The sequence below is a fragment of the Lissotriton helveticus genome, chromosome 3_1, assembly GCF_964261635.1.
Source record: "Lissotriton helveticus chromosome 3_1, aLisHel1.1, whole genome shotgun sequence".
Classification (NCBI taxonomy): Eukaryota; Metazoa; Chordata; class Amphibia; order Caudata; family Salamandridae; genus Lissotriton; species Lissotriton helveticus.
In genome coordinates this window covers 405,214,368-405,229,532 of record NC_136061.1, presented here as the reverse complement: position 1 = coordinate 405,229,532, position 15,165 = coordinate 405,214,368, and the positions used below count along the sequence as shown (strand labels likewise).

General features: G+C 47.1%; 1 protein-coding gene across 1 annotated transcript in view; it reads right to left on the bottom strand.

Moving 5' to 3' along the window:
• The window catches only part of LOC144822537 (aldehyde oxidase 1-like), a 661,088-nt gene that overhangs the window by 116,553 nt on the left and 529,370 nt on the right, over positions 1-15,165 (bottom strand). The window contains exon 29 of the mRNA XM_078680183.1: positions 9,817-9,891. Within this exon, the coding sequence (XP_078536309.1) occupies positions 9,817-9,891 (75 nt within the window). The remainder of the gene's footprint in view (positions 1-9,816; positions 9,892-15,165) is intronic.

Sequence of the window (15,165 nt, the reverse complement as noted above, 5' to 3'; positions counted from 1 at the left end):
AGAGAGGAGGTCTGCCCTGAGAGGGAGACGGAGCGGCGGGTGAGAGGAGAGGTGGAGAAGATCTGTATACCACACCCTTCTTGGCCAGTCCGGGGCGACCAATATGACTTGGGCCCGGTCCTGGCGAATCTTCCTCAGAACCCGAGGAATCAAGGGTATGGGAGGAAACGCGTAAAGGAGTTGATTTCCCCAACTCAACTGAAACGCGTCCCCCAAAGCTCCTTGCATCGGAAACTGGAGACTGCAGAACGACAGGCAGTGAGCATTCTCGCGAGTGGCGAACAGATCCACCCGAGGAGTTCCCCACATCTGAAAGATGTTGTGAACCACCTCCGGGTGAAGCCTCCACTCGTGGTCGGCAGAGAACTGCCGACTGAGACTGTCTGCACGCACGTTCAGAACTCCGGCCAGATGATTCGCCATCAGACAAATCTGATGGTCCTGAACCCAGGACCAGAGGCGCAGAGCCTCTCTGCAGAGACACTGCGACCCCACTCCTCCCTGCTTGTTGATGTACCACATCGCGGTCGTGTTGTCCGTCAGGACTTGGACCGAACGACCGCGAAGGGAAGGGAGGAAGACCTTGAGCGCTAAACGAATCGCCCGCAATTCTAGAAGGTTGATGTGAAGCAACCTTTCCTCTGGAGACCAAAGACCCTTGACCTCCAGATCCCCAGATGAGCACCCCACCCTAGAGTGGATGCGTCCGTTATTACTGTGGCAACCGATGGAGGCAGATGAAAAGGCTTTCCTTGAGACAGATTGCCTTCCACGCCCCACCAAGACAGATCCGCCGCAGCTTCTCTGGAGATCCTCACTGACTCCCTGAGATCTCCGTTGTGCTGATACCACTGCCTGCGGAGGCACCACTGGAGTGCCCTCATGTGCCAGCGTGCATGGTTGACCAACAGAATGCAAGAAGCCATCAGACCGAGCAGGCGAAGGACCTTCAGGACTGGAACGACCGCTCCATTGTAAAATAAAGGAATCATTTCCTGTATGTCGCGAATCCTTTGAAGAGGAGGGAATGCACGACATACAGTCGTGTCCAGTACAGCACCTATGAACAGGTTGCGCTGGGAGGGCACCAGGTGAGATTTGGGTACGTTTATCGAAAAACCCAACCTGTACAACAACTGGGTTGTCTCCTGCAGATGATGGAGCACAGTCTCTGACGATTCTGCTTTGATCAGTCAGTCATCCAGATACGGGAATACAGGAATCCCTGATCTTCTGAGATGCGCCGCCACCACTGCCATCACCTTGGTGAAGACCCGAGGTGCAGTAGTAAGTCCAAACGGAAGGACCGCAAACTGGTAGTGCTGCGACCCCACCGTAAAACGGAGATACCTCCTGTGCGACTTCAGGATTGGAATATGAAAATACGCATCCTGCAAGTCGAGTGACACCATCCAGTCTTCTTCCAGCAGAGCCTGAAGAACCTGAGCAAGGGTGAGCATCTTGAATTTCTCCTGCTTCAGATAAAAATTCAAGATCCTGAGATCCAGGATTGGACGAAGACGACCATCTTTCTTGGGAATCAGGAAATACCGGGAGTAGCATCCCTGACCCCTTTCCTGCTCTGGGACCACCTCTATCGCACCTTTTCTCAATAGAGTTTGGACTTCCTCCTGGAGGAGTAACAGATGTTCCTCTGAGCAATACCCCTGGCAAGGAGGGTAACTGGGAGGGAATTCCCGAAAGGGAAGGGCATACCCAGTTTCTACGAGATTGAGAACCCAAAGATCTGATGTAACCGATTCCCAATCCCGTAGAAAGTGGGTAAGCCGACCCCCCACTGGGCCTACATGATCCTGAATGGCGGATCTAGGGTTGCTTCTCTGTGGCTGGGGGGTTGGAGGAAGTGGAGGAGGAAGAGGCTTGACGTCCTCGAGGACGTGTTCTCTGCTTTCCCCTGTGTGGCCTATACAAGGTATTCTGCTGCTGCTGCTGTTGTTGCTGCTGCCGACCCTGTCCATATGAACGAAAGGAAGAGCGACCAAACCCTCTGAATTTCCTGGTTGTAGAACCACTGACCTGAAGACCAAGAGATCTAGCAGTTGCCCTGCTGTCCTTGAATCTCTCCAAGGCCGTGTCTGCTTTTTTTCCAAAGAGCCCCTCACCATCGAAAGGCAAACCCAACAAAGCCGACTGCACATCAGCCGAAAAATCAGACGACTTCAACCAGGCTGAGCGCCTCGTGGCAACCGCCGTACCCATGATCCTTGCCACAGAATCCGTAGTATCAAGCCCACTTTGGATGACCTGACGGGCTGCCGCTTGAGAATCAGACAAAGCTTCCTCAAAGTCTTTTCTGCTATCCTCAGGGACCTTAGGGATTAATGAACGGATAGAGTCCATAAGAGCATGAATATATCTGCCCATAAGGCAAGTGGCATTAGAAGACTTCAACGCCATACTAGCCGAAGAGAAAGTCTTTTTTGCAATTTGGTCCTGTTTCTTGGCCTCTTTGTCGCCAGGCACCTGTGGAAAAGCACCCACTGATTTTTTAGAACAAGCGGCCTGAATAACCAAACTCTCAGGAGAAGGATGTGAAGACAAAAAAGCAGGATCCTCAGGAGCCACTCTATACCTCCTAGCCACACTTTTTGAAACTGCAGGAGCAGAAAAAGGTCTTTTCCATACCTCCATAATGGGATCTTTTAAAGCATCATTAAATGGAAGTATAGGCTCCACTGCCGAGCTTGGAGAATGAAGAACCTCAGTCAGTAAATTCGACTTAAATTCGACAGTAGGCAAGGTCAAACCCAAAAGTCCTGCTGCCTTCTTCATGACAACATGATATGGTTGCACGTCCTTGGAGGGTGCATCAGGCCCTGAAGGCAAAGACCACTCCGGAGAAAATTCAAGACCACTCGCCTCTGCCAGGTCCTTAAAACAACTCCCATCCAGCTCGCCCTCCTCCACTTCAGAAGAAGATTCATCAACTCTCTGTTCATCAAGAAGACGTTGAGCTTCTCTCCGAGATCTCATTTTAACTCGAAGCGCAGTCGAATCCAACGCCGAATTCGACGACGTCGGAGCCGACTTCGGAACCGAATCCGAGGGCTTGGAAGGATGCTCCATAGATTTGCTAGGAGTCGGTGACGCCGGAACCGGAGTCGTCGACCTCGGCCGAGCCGGCGTCGATATCGGCGTCGACCTCGGTGGAGCTTGGAACTGCCACAACGGAGTCGGGGCTGGCATATACGGCATGAAAGGTGCCGGAGCATATGAGTGAGGAACACCCAAATTAAAAGCCATGGGACCCATGGGACCCGAAGGTGCTCCAGAGGGGTACCACGATCTCGAGAAGACACCATACATCGTGTTTAAAAATGCAGAGGGGTCCTGACCTGGAGTCGGGAATGGTGGATGCTCAGGTCGATCTCGAGGCAGGTTTGAATCTGCTTCCTCAACAGGATTCGAAACCTCCTCCTCAACAGGAACTCCATCGGTGTCACCTGGAGCCGGAGATGGAGTCGGAGACGGAGCCGGAGCCGGCGTGGGATCCGGAACCGGAGTCGGAGAATGGACCATCGACTCTGAAGGCGAAGCCTCACCTTCTTGATCCGACACTTGCGGAGGAATTACCTTCGATTTCATCCTCTTGGGAGACTTCGATCTAGAACCAGACTTATCACCTGAATGATGGCGGGATTCATGCCTCCTTTTCTTATGCTTCTTACGAGAACCGGAAGCGTGATCAGACGAAGACTTCGAGGCCGACGCCTCTCGAGACCTCGACCTGGATCTCGACTTCGATCTCTTCGAGTGCTTCGAGGATCTTTTAACTTTACTCGCCTTAAGCGTGGCCACAAGAAGTTTAGATTCCCTTTCACGAAGAGCCTTCGGATTCATCTTCTGACATGAAGAACATCCATCAACGTCGTGATCCGAACTCAAGCACCAGATGCAGTCCTGGTGGGGGTCCGTAACGGACATCATCTTCCCACATTCTCTACAAGGCTTAAACCCTGTCTTCTTTGTCGACATGACAACGGTAGCAAAAGGTCAGAGAATGGAGAATCGAAGAAATAAAGTAACAATATACTATATAGCTACAGAGTATCCCGAAACCGTTAGCGTCGACGACGCGGAAAAAAGGGAACTGATGTCATCACGCCGGCATGGGCCTATTGTAGGCGTCGGTGACGTCAGCGGAGTCGCGAGCGAGGTCGTGTCTCTATGACAACCTAGTCCACGTCGGCGCGAGGATACAAAAAGAATTTCCGAATGTTGCTGACGCAAGGGGTATTCACAAGGTGAGGAATCCACACGGCAGATGTATCTATCAGAAGTGTACAATTTTGCGAAGAAGTGGAGGGAGATTAGTTTCGGGATCCCTAATGAACAGCAGTACGTCATCTGCATATAACAAAGCCAACAGAGGCCCACGGTGAAATCTTAGTCCACATTGTAAATGGCACTCCTGGAGATGACGCACAAGGGTGTCCATGGCGATAATGAACAGTTGTGGCGACAGAGGACAGCCTTGTCTGGTAGCCTGTGAAAGTGTAAATTGATCAGTGAGGTCTTCATTCAATCGAAGCCAGGTAAATTGGTTCGTATACAGGAGGAGAATAAGATCAGAAAAACTTTTTGGAATTCCCAATTTCCGTAATGTGGCATATAAAAAAGATCATTCTAGTGAATCAAACGCTTTTTCAGTGTCTAACAATATTCCTGCGGGGGAAACTCCAGGAGTAATTTGGTTAATAATCGCAAACAAAGTGCGAAGGTTAACAGATGTAGATCGATTCGGGACAAACCTAGTCTGGAACTGGGAAATTATCAGTAGGGAGAGACGAGTTGCGAGGACCTTAGCCAGAATTATATAGACGTGATTCAGCAAGGACAAGGGTCTGTAAGAGGCACACTGGCAAGTAGGCTTGCCCGGCTTAAGTAGAAGGGGAATCATTGCTTCACACATCCTAGGAGGGAGATATCTGCTGTGAAATCAATAAAGGCTTATAAGTCTTGCAAAATATGCCGGATAGCCCGTCAGTGCCTGGGGCACGGGCCCTACTCAGGTCATCAGACCATAGCCACCTCAGAAAGATAATCGCGAGGTACGCCATCGGTGGCTTGGATCGAGGGGTATACAAGCGAGTGTAGTAGGAGAGAAAAGTAGCAGTGATGTCTTCACTGCGTGTCATCCACGGGCCATCATCTAATTGAAGTTGTTAATAAAGGAGGATTGGTACTGGGGGCGAAGTAGCCTAGCTAATGTCTGACTCGGTCTTTCGTACTCGCCATATACCCGTGCGTACTTACCGAGATAATTGACCTCACAGGTCAAGCAAGATCTTGAAAGTCGTGAGGAGCATCGCCCAATGGTGCACCGGAGGAGGGGGCGTCATCAATCAGAGCTTGTGCATCGAGCGCCTTTAGCGCATTTTTAGTAGTCTTGAGCTCCTGGCATACAGAGTGAAGCACTCCAGCCTGTTTGGCAATACATATCCTTTGATATAAGCTTTAAAAGCCTCCCAAACTGAAGCATGACATAAGCTGAAAGTACTCTACTGTGGCGTCTCTGACCTCACTTCTAAGCACATCATCCAACAGGATGTCTAATGGAAAGCTGCAGGGTGCGTGCAATCGCACTACACTGGGGACGAAAAGGGTCAATAGTATCAGCGAATGGTCCGATAGAGTACGTAGGAGGTTCTCAATAGAAAGAACAGCTAGTAAACTTGGGGGAATTGTCTAAGCGCCTCCAGGACCTGTGCAGGGCTGAGTAAAAGTATATCCCTTATCAAGGGAGTGCTGAGCATGCCAAGCGTCCGCTTGGAGAAAGGACTGCAAAATAGTAGTGAGCGCTCTCAATGAATGGGTTTTAGTGATCTGCTCAGTGCCCATCATGTTTAATGATGAGTCAAGTGTAAAATATAAATCGCCTCCCCATAGAAATAGTGTCTGCTGAAAGTTGGGAGATATGTGTGGATATGTTAGGGAAGAACACTGGTGAGTCTATATTTGGGGCATAAAAGTTGACCAGGAGTAGGCTTTCAGTCCCCAGAGTGCCGGCCACTAACAGATAGCGACCTTCAGGGTCTGCATCCACCTCCCGCACTTGGAATGGGACTTCTTTGTGGGTCAGGATACACACCCCTGTGGAGAATGTACAATAGTTTGAGAAGAATCACGTGACTCCCCAGTTTAATGCAAACCGATTGGTGGAGTTCGGGTGTAGTGGGTCTCTTGTAGAAACAACACTTTGACAGTGTGTCTGGCTAAGTAGGCCAACACCTGCCACCCCTTTTGTGGGTTGGAGAGCCCCCTCACATTCCACGTCATGCATTTCAACTCTAGCGCCCCAGCTGGCTTAACTGGCAGTGTCGTCTAGACTACAGATAGATGTGTGAACATGTAGTAATGTGTAGAATAGAAATATGCATAGCTAACAGCATAATCAATGCCCTGTATAAAACAATCACTGAACATATAATACAAAATAACTCAAAAACTCATTGCCCCCTACCAATAGATAACAAACCAACCAGCATCCAGTGAATCCCATCATTTCCCAATCAAACATTAGATGGAGACCATCAAAAGTCCATAACCTTCATGAGATCATGTTCAGCCAGTTATATCGCAGTGCTAGGAAGATGTAGTGGAAGTTCCAGCCTAATACATCGGGAGAGCGCGAGGTTAACTAGGAGACAGTTAGCAGGAGGGGCGGTGAACAAAGTGGCAAATTGCGTCAAAGGAGAGCTGGCGCTGCTTAGTGTTACTGCGTATTATCTTGTGGTGGGGAAGCGCAACGGCGTGAAGAAAGGCAAATACCAAGAAAGAGGGGGGTTGCGTATTAATGCAGCGCCACTAGAGGCGTCCAGTAACCAGACTCTAGACCCCCTGTGTGCTCCCCACGGATCGGCGGCAGTTCAGCAGTAGGAGTACCACCTGAGAAGGTATAGTACGTTAGAGGCTTGTGCTGCAGGAGTATAGCACTAGTGAGATGTTGAGTATTGGCCCAGCTTGCATTCTCAGGGAACCCTCAGCCTCAGACTAGTATATTGGGCATATGAAGATCATCAATCAGGTGAGAGTCACGATGCGTTCTGAACATTTGACGGGCGGTGTAAGTAATCCTCTGCAAATGGCACAGTGAGATGTGTTCGTCTGTCGGTCTGCATCGCCACCGCACCCCTCAATGCACGCCGAGCACGAGTCCCAACCGAGCCAAACGGAAGGCTGCATAGTTAGGGAATGCAAACACTCACCGACACAGCTCGTTGTCACATGCACTACAGTGCAGGGCATGTGTACCCAGTTGCTGTGAGGATCCCTGGGCCCATGCCGAGCTTCAGGGCTGCAGAGAATCCCCAGGCTCAGTTCCAGCGCCGCGGCCTCGCAAGCCTGTGACCAGGGCCGGTTCTAGGATTTGCGAGGCCCTGGGCTAAAAGGGAACGTGCGAGGCCCCCTCTAATTTAGATAAGTGGCCCCTTGCAAGGAGACCATTCAGAGACACTGCGGGAGGCCCATTGTCCAGCATTTTTGCACCCCCAGTTTTAACTTTTACTCCACAAGCATTTCTCACACCTTCAGTCCAATAAGTGTAAGAATTGATTGTGGTCTAAAAGTTAAAACTGTGGGGGCGCCAAAATGCTGGACAATGGGCCCCCCACAGTGTCTGTGAATGGTCTCCTTGCAATTGAGGGAGCGTCTCCGTCTCCCTCCCTTATGCCTCCGGACACCATCCCTGAGAGGCCCAGGGAGGGGGCCCCCCTCCAATGGACCTTAATTGCAGGCAACACCTTTCTTTGAAATAGATCGCCAGGGAAACAACAGGACACATCACCGGTGCGTGGCCCCATGCTGGTGGGCTGAGTGTGAGGCCCTGTGCAGCCGCCCACGCTGCCCATGCCTAGCGCCGGCCCTGCCTGTGACCCGTCCACTGGCTCGCCCGTGACCCCTGTCGTCGTGGGGCCTCTGAGGGCCGCTTCAGGCCTCAGACAGTGCAGGCCCTTTGTTTCTCCGGCAGTGCTCAGCCGACTACGCACCGGTCCAAGTCTTTCTGCGGGCCAGGGGACATATCCTCACCCAGCAGCAGCCGCAAGGACACCAGTGAAGCGCACTGGCGTAACGAAATTCGAGGGGGCCTCCCTGCAGGGCACTTAAAGGGCCCCCCTCCGGGCTCAGTCAGGAGCTCTGCAGCCCCAGTGCTGTGCTGAGGGGGCCCCCTGGAGCTTAGGCCTGCCCCGCACCGCAGGGGCCTGTGTTACGCCCCCGGTGAAGCGAAGAGAGCCTGTGTGTATGATGCGGCGGCCCCAGAGCTTCACGGTCGAGCAGACATCCTGGTGCTCGACCTGGCCACACCCCCCTTAGTAGGCAGTCTGATGGTGTCATGGCTGGTGGTGTGCCCAGAACCACCAGAGATTGTGAGCTAGTCTGCAAGATAATCAGGAATCCTGGTGGTGATGGTTTTGCATACCATACGATGAGCTAGTTTTGATGATGGTGCGGGTCGACAAGGGGAGTCAATGGAGTTTCATCGGGAAGGGGGTGATGTGATCATATTGCTTGAGGCCTGGAAGGGACATATTGTGGCTTTCGGGATGCCCTTAAAGGGTGTCAGTTGGAGTTTGGGAGGCCATTCTAAAATCAACAATGTCCGACTTCTGCCACCAGGAAGACTGCATATGCCTTTCTTTACCCATTGCACTATCATGAGGTAACTCCATTATCATATCAGTTTATCTACACAGGCAAAGTGTAGATCAGCCTTGGATAATAGATACTTGTTCTTGAAAGAAAATGAGTGAAAACCTTTGATGGACGTGCTATTTTTATTTTCTGTTCTCATATTGTGTCTCTTTGTGAGTCAATGCTTTTCTGCCAAATGCTAGTTTTCCCTGACCATCATCAGGAAGTGTGAACCCAATTTATCTTCGGGCTTACTCTCTGGGTTTCTTGTTTTTTCGTTAAAATGTGATGGGTCTGTAAAATTATTAAACCATGCTGCTCCTTACCTTTCGAGTGTGTTTTCACTTTACATTCACTGTTCATTGTCCAATTACTCAGGGTGCAATATGCACCTGCTGACTATATCCTGCCATTCCACTGATCTATTTTCTCTGTGAGATGCGATGCATTAGATGCAAAAAACCCCTAGCATGATGGACGAATGCCAGGTGACTGCTTGAAGCATCTGCAGATTTCTTCTCAACGGTCGGTGTGTAAGTGGAACAGCTCGGTCAGGGGATAGCTGTGTCAGCTTGCTAAGAAAAGTATTTCACAAACGGATTTTAACTCGCCAGTGACTTTAGAGAAGTGTAGAGAGGTGTCATTTCTTAACATTATATTATAAGTTCAAGTGACCAGTCACAAATAGGATGGCTAAAATATAGAAAACCAAAGACTGGTGCATTCTGAAGAATTTGGAGAAAATATATGGCAGACATTAACAGTCCAATACTTGAGGCCATTTGTAGTCAATCTCTAGACATCGAAAAGCTACTGTGGAGCTTCAGAGCCCATCATCATAACCAAGCCAAATAATGTTGTTTTTGATCAAGTATAGCATTATGCTTGAAGGGCAATTCCTAAGCATAAAGCCTCCGGAGATACAATGAGCAATGTAGTTCTATTTAATTTTGGGAAGGACCCACACTTTTCATTCATAGCCTTTGCTTTATTCACAGCTGTAGAGAATATCATTTTGATCTGGTATTGCATCTGTCCATAACTTGGGATAACAAGATACGTGATCTTAATTTCTCAACTTTCACGTTATGCTTGCCCAAGCTCTTTTCATTAGATACAATGACACTTACTCAGTTATTACATTCCTCTTCATTTACTACTCACCCACTCTTCCCACTTGCCCGTGGGGTTGCTGCTAATGATAGGCTGAAGACGCTCAAGGAGAGTTTCACAGGCTGACTGATGGAAGAGAATAGTTGAGATATATTAGGAGACACTTTTTTTGCACCAAATACATCTACAAACTGGGTTAAATGACAACAGACAATTTTTTATAAAGTGTGGATTCATCTGGTCTACCTTTTCACAGCAAAAGCTGCAAAGCAAGGCATGCTCTGCTACGAGATTAATACTGTACTTGGGTGGGCAAACTACTGAGTGCCAGCCAAAAGCGAGATATCTATTGAAGGTTCTGGTTTTGGCTCCCAAAGCCCTCCAGAGCAGGTCCCTCATGTTTATGTCAGAACATATAACCCTGCTTACCACTAACAGATCCCTCTCGTGTTCCAAAATGGATTGAACCACCCCGTCTCTAAACAACTAATCCTCTAATAATAGTAAGGAATGTGAAATAGCAGGATTCCTTCTCTGGAAGCTGACTCCCCCAATGGATAGAGACATCAGTGACTCACTGTCATTCAGAAAGGAGCTGTAAACCTGTGAGAGGGAACTTTGACATAATACATTTTGCAACTCTTTGCTTCCTCGATCTTGTTTGGCTCGCTGAGACTTCTGTTTTATGTCCTCCATGTAAATACCCTGAATATATAAAACATATGGTCCTCTTCAGCTCTCCATTCCCTCAGTGATGCCTTCATCCAGCAACCTTTTTTTTAACCCTGCCGTGGGTATGTTTTGCCACAAAGCATTGTCTGACTTGATTTACTTAGTCACAAGGGCCTCATTGACTGTATAGCCCCACTCAGGATTGTTGATCGTTTGCAGTCGTATGTAATGTCTTCAGGTCTCATGCCAATGCCACAGAGCCTACTTGCAACTATATAATGTGAAGAGTTCTATAACATTCCAAAATATATATCCTTTATCTAGCTGCCTATTGATCTACCTTGTAAGTATTTGTTTATGTGTACGCAACATCAGGTCTATGATGTCTCTGCCCATTCTTATTTTTGTATTTATATATGTCTATAAATGTACTTCAATATTTTATGTTGCCTGGATATTCTGCTTCTGAATGTTTACGTTTGTCCATGCCCATCAATACGCAATGATGACTGTAATTCTGATCAGTGAGTACTCACCTGTGATGGTATTTAAGCCATCACATACTCACATATCTGTTTGTGAGTGTCTCACAGTCTGCTTGTTTATCCTCAGACCTGCAAATATCTTTAAAGGCACCTTTTAAGTTACCCCTAACCTGCACTGCGTGAAGCATTCTTTTTATGCCAGGGCTGGGAACTACACCAATATCTACTGAACCAAACGTTGCCATACTCTGTTCTTTTATTGGTCTGACTCATTTCTGTATCGTCAGCCAGGCTATAAAAAGAGGGATGGTTAGATAATGCATTTTCCTGTGGCTCATAATAACACATCTGCTTCCTTTTTTGCATAGAATTCCTGTAGTCATAAAATTGGGGGGAACGTCGTTTACGACGCAACTTTTAGCACGCAGTGCTATTACAACGCGGTCTTTAAATTGCATTCTATTACAACGCATGACTCTGGGGGGCGCTCAAGGATAGGGAATACTTTTAATTTACTATCCAACACCTTCCCTAGTGTCAACGGGGACTGGTGTTGGAATAGTAAATTCAAATATTCACTATCCAACACCCCTTTCTGTTATGCGCTGTAAAAGAATGCGTTATAAAAACCGCGTTGTTATAGCATGCATGCTAAAAGCATGCGTTGTAACAACGTACATCCTAAAATTGGGCCAATGAAACAGAACAACCACTGTGTACTATATGAGCGTGTGAGATCTCATAGGATAATTTTTCTTACTTCTTAAAAGAGAAGTGCAGCAATATGCCATAAAACGATTAGCATGTGTATGATTTGGTAGCCACACAGTTATGGTTGGCTTAGCTCAGGCTAGAGGAGGGCAGCTGGAAAATTTTAGAGACATATCCTGGTGCATGGCCATGGAGTGCCCTTTGAACCATGGCACTGTTTTAAACTGTGCCCATTTTTGATCTGGGGCCAGTGTAAGGTTTTGAGGTTAGGTCTAATGTGGGCATAGTAATGGTACTGATTTGAGCCCACATTGTCAGGACATGTGAAATACAAAGATGGGAAATTACTGGACTCGAAAAAGAGCTTGTTTTTCTCTCCACTGAGACCGATCCAGTTGGTCATTATCCATTTCTCAACATCTTTCATAACTGTGCCACATGGCAAATATATCAAATGTATGTGCTGTTCACATTGTCTCAGATTGCTCCCACTTCTTCCAAGAGAGTCAGTGTAGAAAAGAGTCCCCTGGTCCTTCTTGTAGTTTAAGGTACATCTTGCCACATTCTGTATGAAAGGATGACTGACTGGATGAGCATCTAGGATGTGGGTAAATGTAAATGTAAATGTATTTCGATTTATATAGCGCACGAATCACCCAGGGGTCTCAAGGCGCTTGCTTAGGGAACCCGTCCTGGTATTCCCCTGTGAGATACCCCGGCAGGGTATCCACAAGGTGAAAGCCAGGCATCCCGCCGCGAGGGGCCGTAGTGGAGATTAAGCAAGCTATTGCCCAGAGTCGCAGAGTGTGACCCGTGAGTCGAGTAGGCACCGGAGCGAGAATTGTCGAGTCCGTGGAATTTTGAGCCCGAGACCTGCCGAGGCGGGGAATCGAACCCTGGTCCACAGCCGATCTCAGCTTCCGGGTCTGCCGCCTCTAACCACTGAGCCACGCTTCTCCACTAAACAGGTCCACGTAAGAAATTCAACCAATGTGGCAGCCCCACCACCACGCCCCTACAATGAATATGGTGTCTGAAAAGAAAGAGTCTTACATGACTTGCTGGATGTGGCTGCTCAAATTTGTACATGCATAAAAAGGTGGTTACGTGCTACTTTGTAGTCAGGGGTATCATAATCTATAGGTTCAGTGGGATCAGAGCACATGCCTCTCCCTGGTCCTGGGTGATTAAGAGTTCCTCTCTAATGCTTAGCAAAGATGTTTTTGACCAGAAACATGGGAGGGATTTTGGCTAGATGCACAGAGAGCAGTGCGGTCATCACTGTTCCTACCCCACCAGAGTTGCATGGGAGTTCTGATTAAAAAGCAGCAGTTAAACAAACTTTAAGCTCCAGTATTAGTTTTTTCATGAGTGGTGTAATGATAGTGTGCCCAAGCTTAGATGAATGTCACCTAAAGACAGCAAGGACTTAATGAGTAGAGAAAGGAGAATATAAAATGACTCTTTCTTTGGTCAAGGGTTCACCTGAAGGATGAAATTATCGTGATGGCATTCGATACGTGAACACATCTGAAATCGAAGAACAATGATTGGCACTACCTTACCCAGGGAAAGACGGAGACAATTCAATGTTTTCTGTAATGCAAGTGATGTTGTCACAGAAACACAGCATTGAGTTATTATGTAGGCCTACACACAGGGTACACAAATGGGGAAAACAACTTCGGAAGAGACAAGCTCATTACACATTTGTAATAGTTCTTTGATAAATTCACATTATAATTTGTATGTGGGCTCTTTCAGTCATTTTGTAGAATGCTGTATATCATCTCCAGTGTTTCTAGTATGCTAGGCAGGTGACTGATATTTCTTTGCAGGGTCCTGCCCTCACACTTCATAATGTGCAGCTCAGTGGTTTACCAATGATTCACATTTTTGTTGTTAGCAACTGTGATGAGATCCTTGAGGAGAGGCAATGTATCAAGCACAAAGGTCACATTACTTGATGTATGAAGATGTCTGTAGGGGATGCCAAATATGGTACTTCTATAACTTTATGGCCATTTGATAGCATATCTGAGTTGACGGTATTCCATTTACAGTAGAGAAGGTAGTTACTTCATCATGCACCCTTTCAGGCTCAGTGCAGAGATCCTTTTTATGTGGAAGTTGACCAGAATATGATCTGACCAAAAGAGGGCCGTGTAATTAGTGACTTGATGTTATAAGGCCAATGTGACCGGTAGGTTGAGGTTGTGTCCTTTGGAATGGATTCACTTCTCAATCAATCGATTCCTCTCTAATCAACCAAGGTCCCAGATAATTCATTTTGTCATTATGTTGGTGAGGTTGTCTGCCAGATGCTTTGGTAGTTTTGTATTTCTATGCAACTGATTGAAGTATGGAACATGATGACTAATCCTCCTTTGCCATATTTTTTATCCTTTTTCTCTGATCTTAGATAGGATACACATTTTCCAGTGGTGGCTGGTGAACTTTGAAAGTGGAGAGGGGTAAATAACTATCCTAACTTGACTTCTTCCGGTTTCTCCCCGCTAATTGTTTAAAAAAAAAATAATAATATGGTGTGAAAATGAGTTCTATGTATCACATGCTGCTTAGAAGCTGTGTTTATGCAAGGTGAAATCACCTATCAAAGGATATACAAATCCTATTAAGCCATACACACCAGAGACAAACAAAATTGCGTAGTCTCAGGGAGCAATGCTATTACTCAAATGATCACAGGCCCGGAGAGATTACATCTGGTCAGAGATCAGCCAGCAGTTGTGGTAATATCATTAAACCTTTATCCATATATATGATACATTTCCTCTACAGATATTATGAAATAACAATGGCAGTGCCCTCTGATACAAGATTAAAATCAGATCCCCTGATACGCGAAGGAATATGTGTTTTTTTGGTCTAGTGGATACACTGTGATAACATCCCCTTAGCCAGGTTCCACAGTGAACAAGTAAACCAACTCTCATGACTCAGATTTTGCTTAGATGAATCTGCTCAAGAGCTTAGCAGGTCAATGCAGGAGACTAGGTGCTTCCTGCAGGTCACATGTTTGAGTCCCATCTGGATGTCTCAGCCTTTCAACCTCGAGGAAGATAACATGAGCACTGACTTGTATTGTGGAAATTGCAGAAATTGACATTAGCATAAGCTGAAGCCATTTTAGTTGTGTCATCCATTTTGTTAAGCCATGTGATTCTGCCTTCTTCACTGTTGCCTGCCTTTCTATTCTGCTTGAGTCATCAGAAAGGCCCATAGTTGCTAGAATGTACCTGTTTTAGAATGTAACTGTCAGGCTATTTCAACTGATGCAAGTAGTTCTACTCCCACTCCCATTCTGCTGACAAAGTGGTTTCTACCTGTCCATGTTAGTCAGTATCTATTCCTGTGTAGGCCTGTACCTTCTATTTGAGTCTCCATGCTTACTGTGCAACAAAGTGTGTATAAAAGGCCCCTGGTTTCTATATTCCTTGCACTACCTCCTACAGTGCCCGAGGGCGTTGTATTGATCTAGTCCCACTCATGAGTGATTAATAAACTTGTT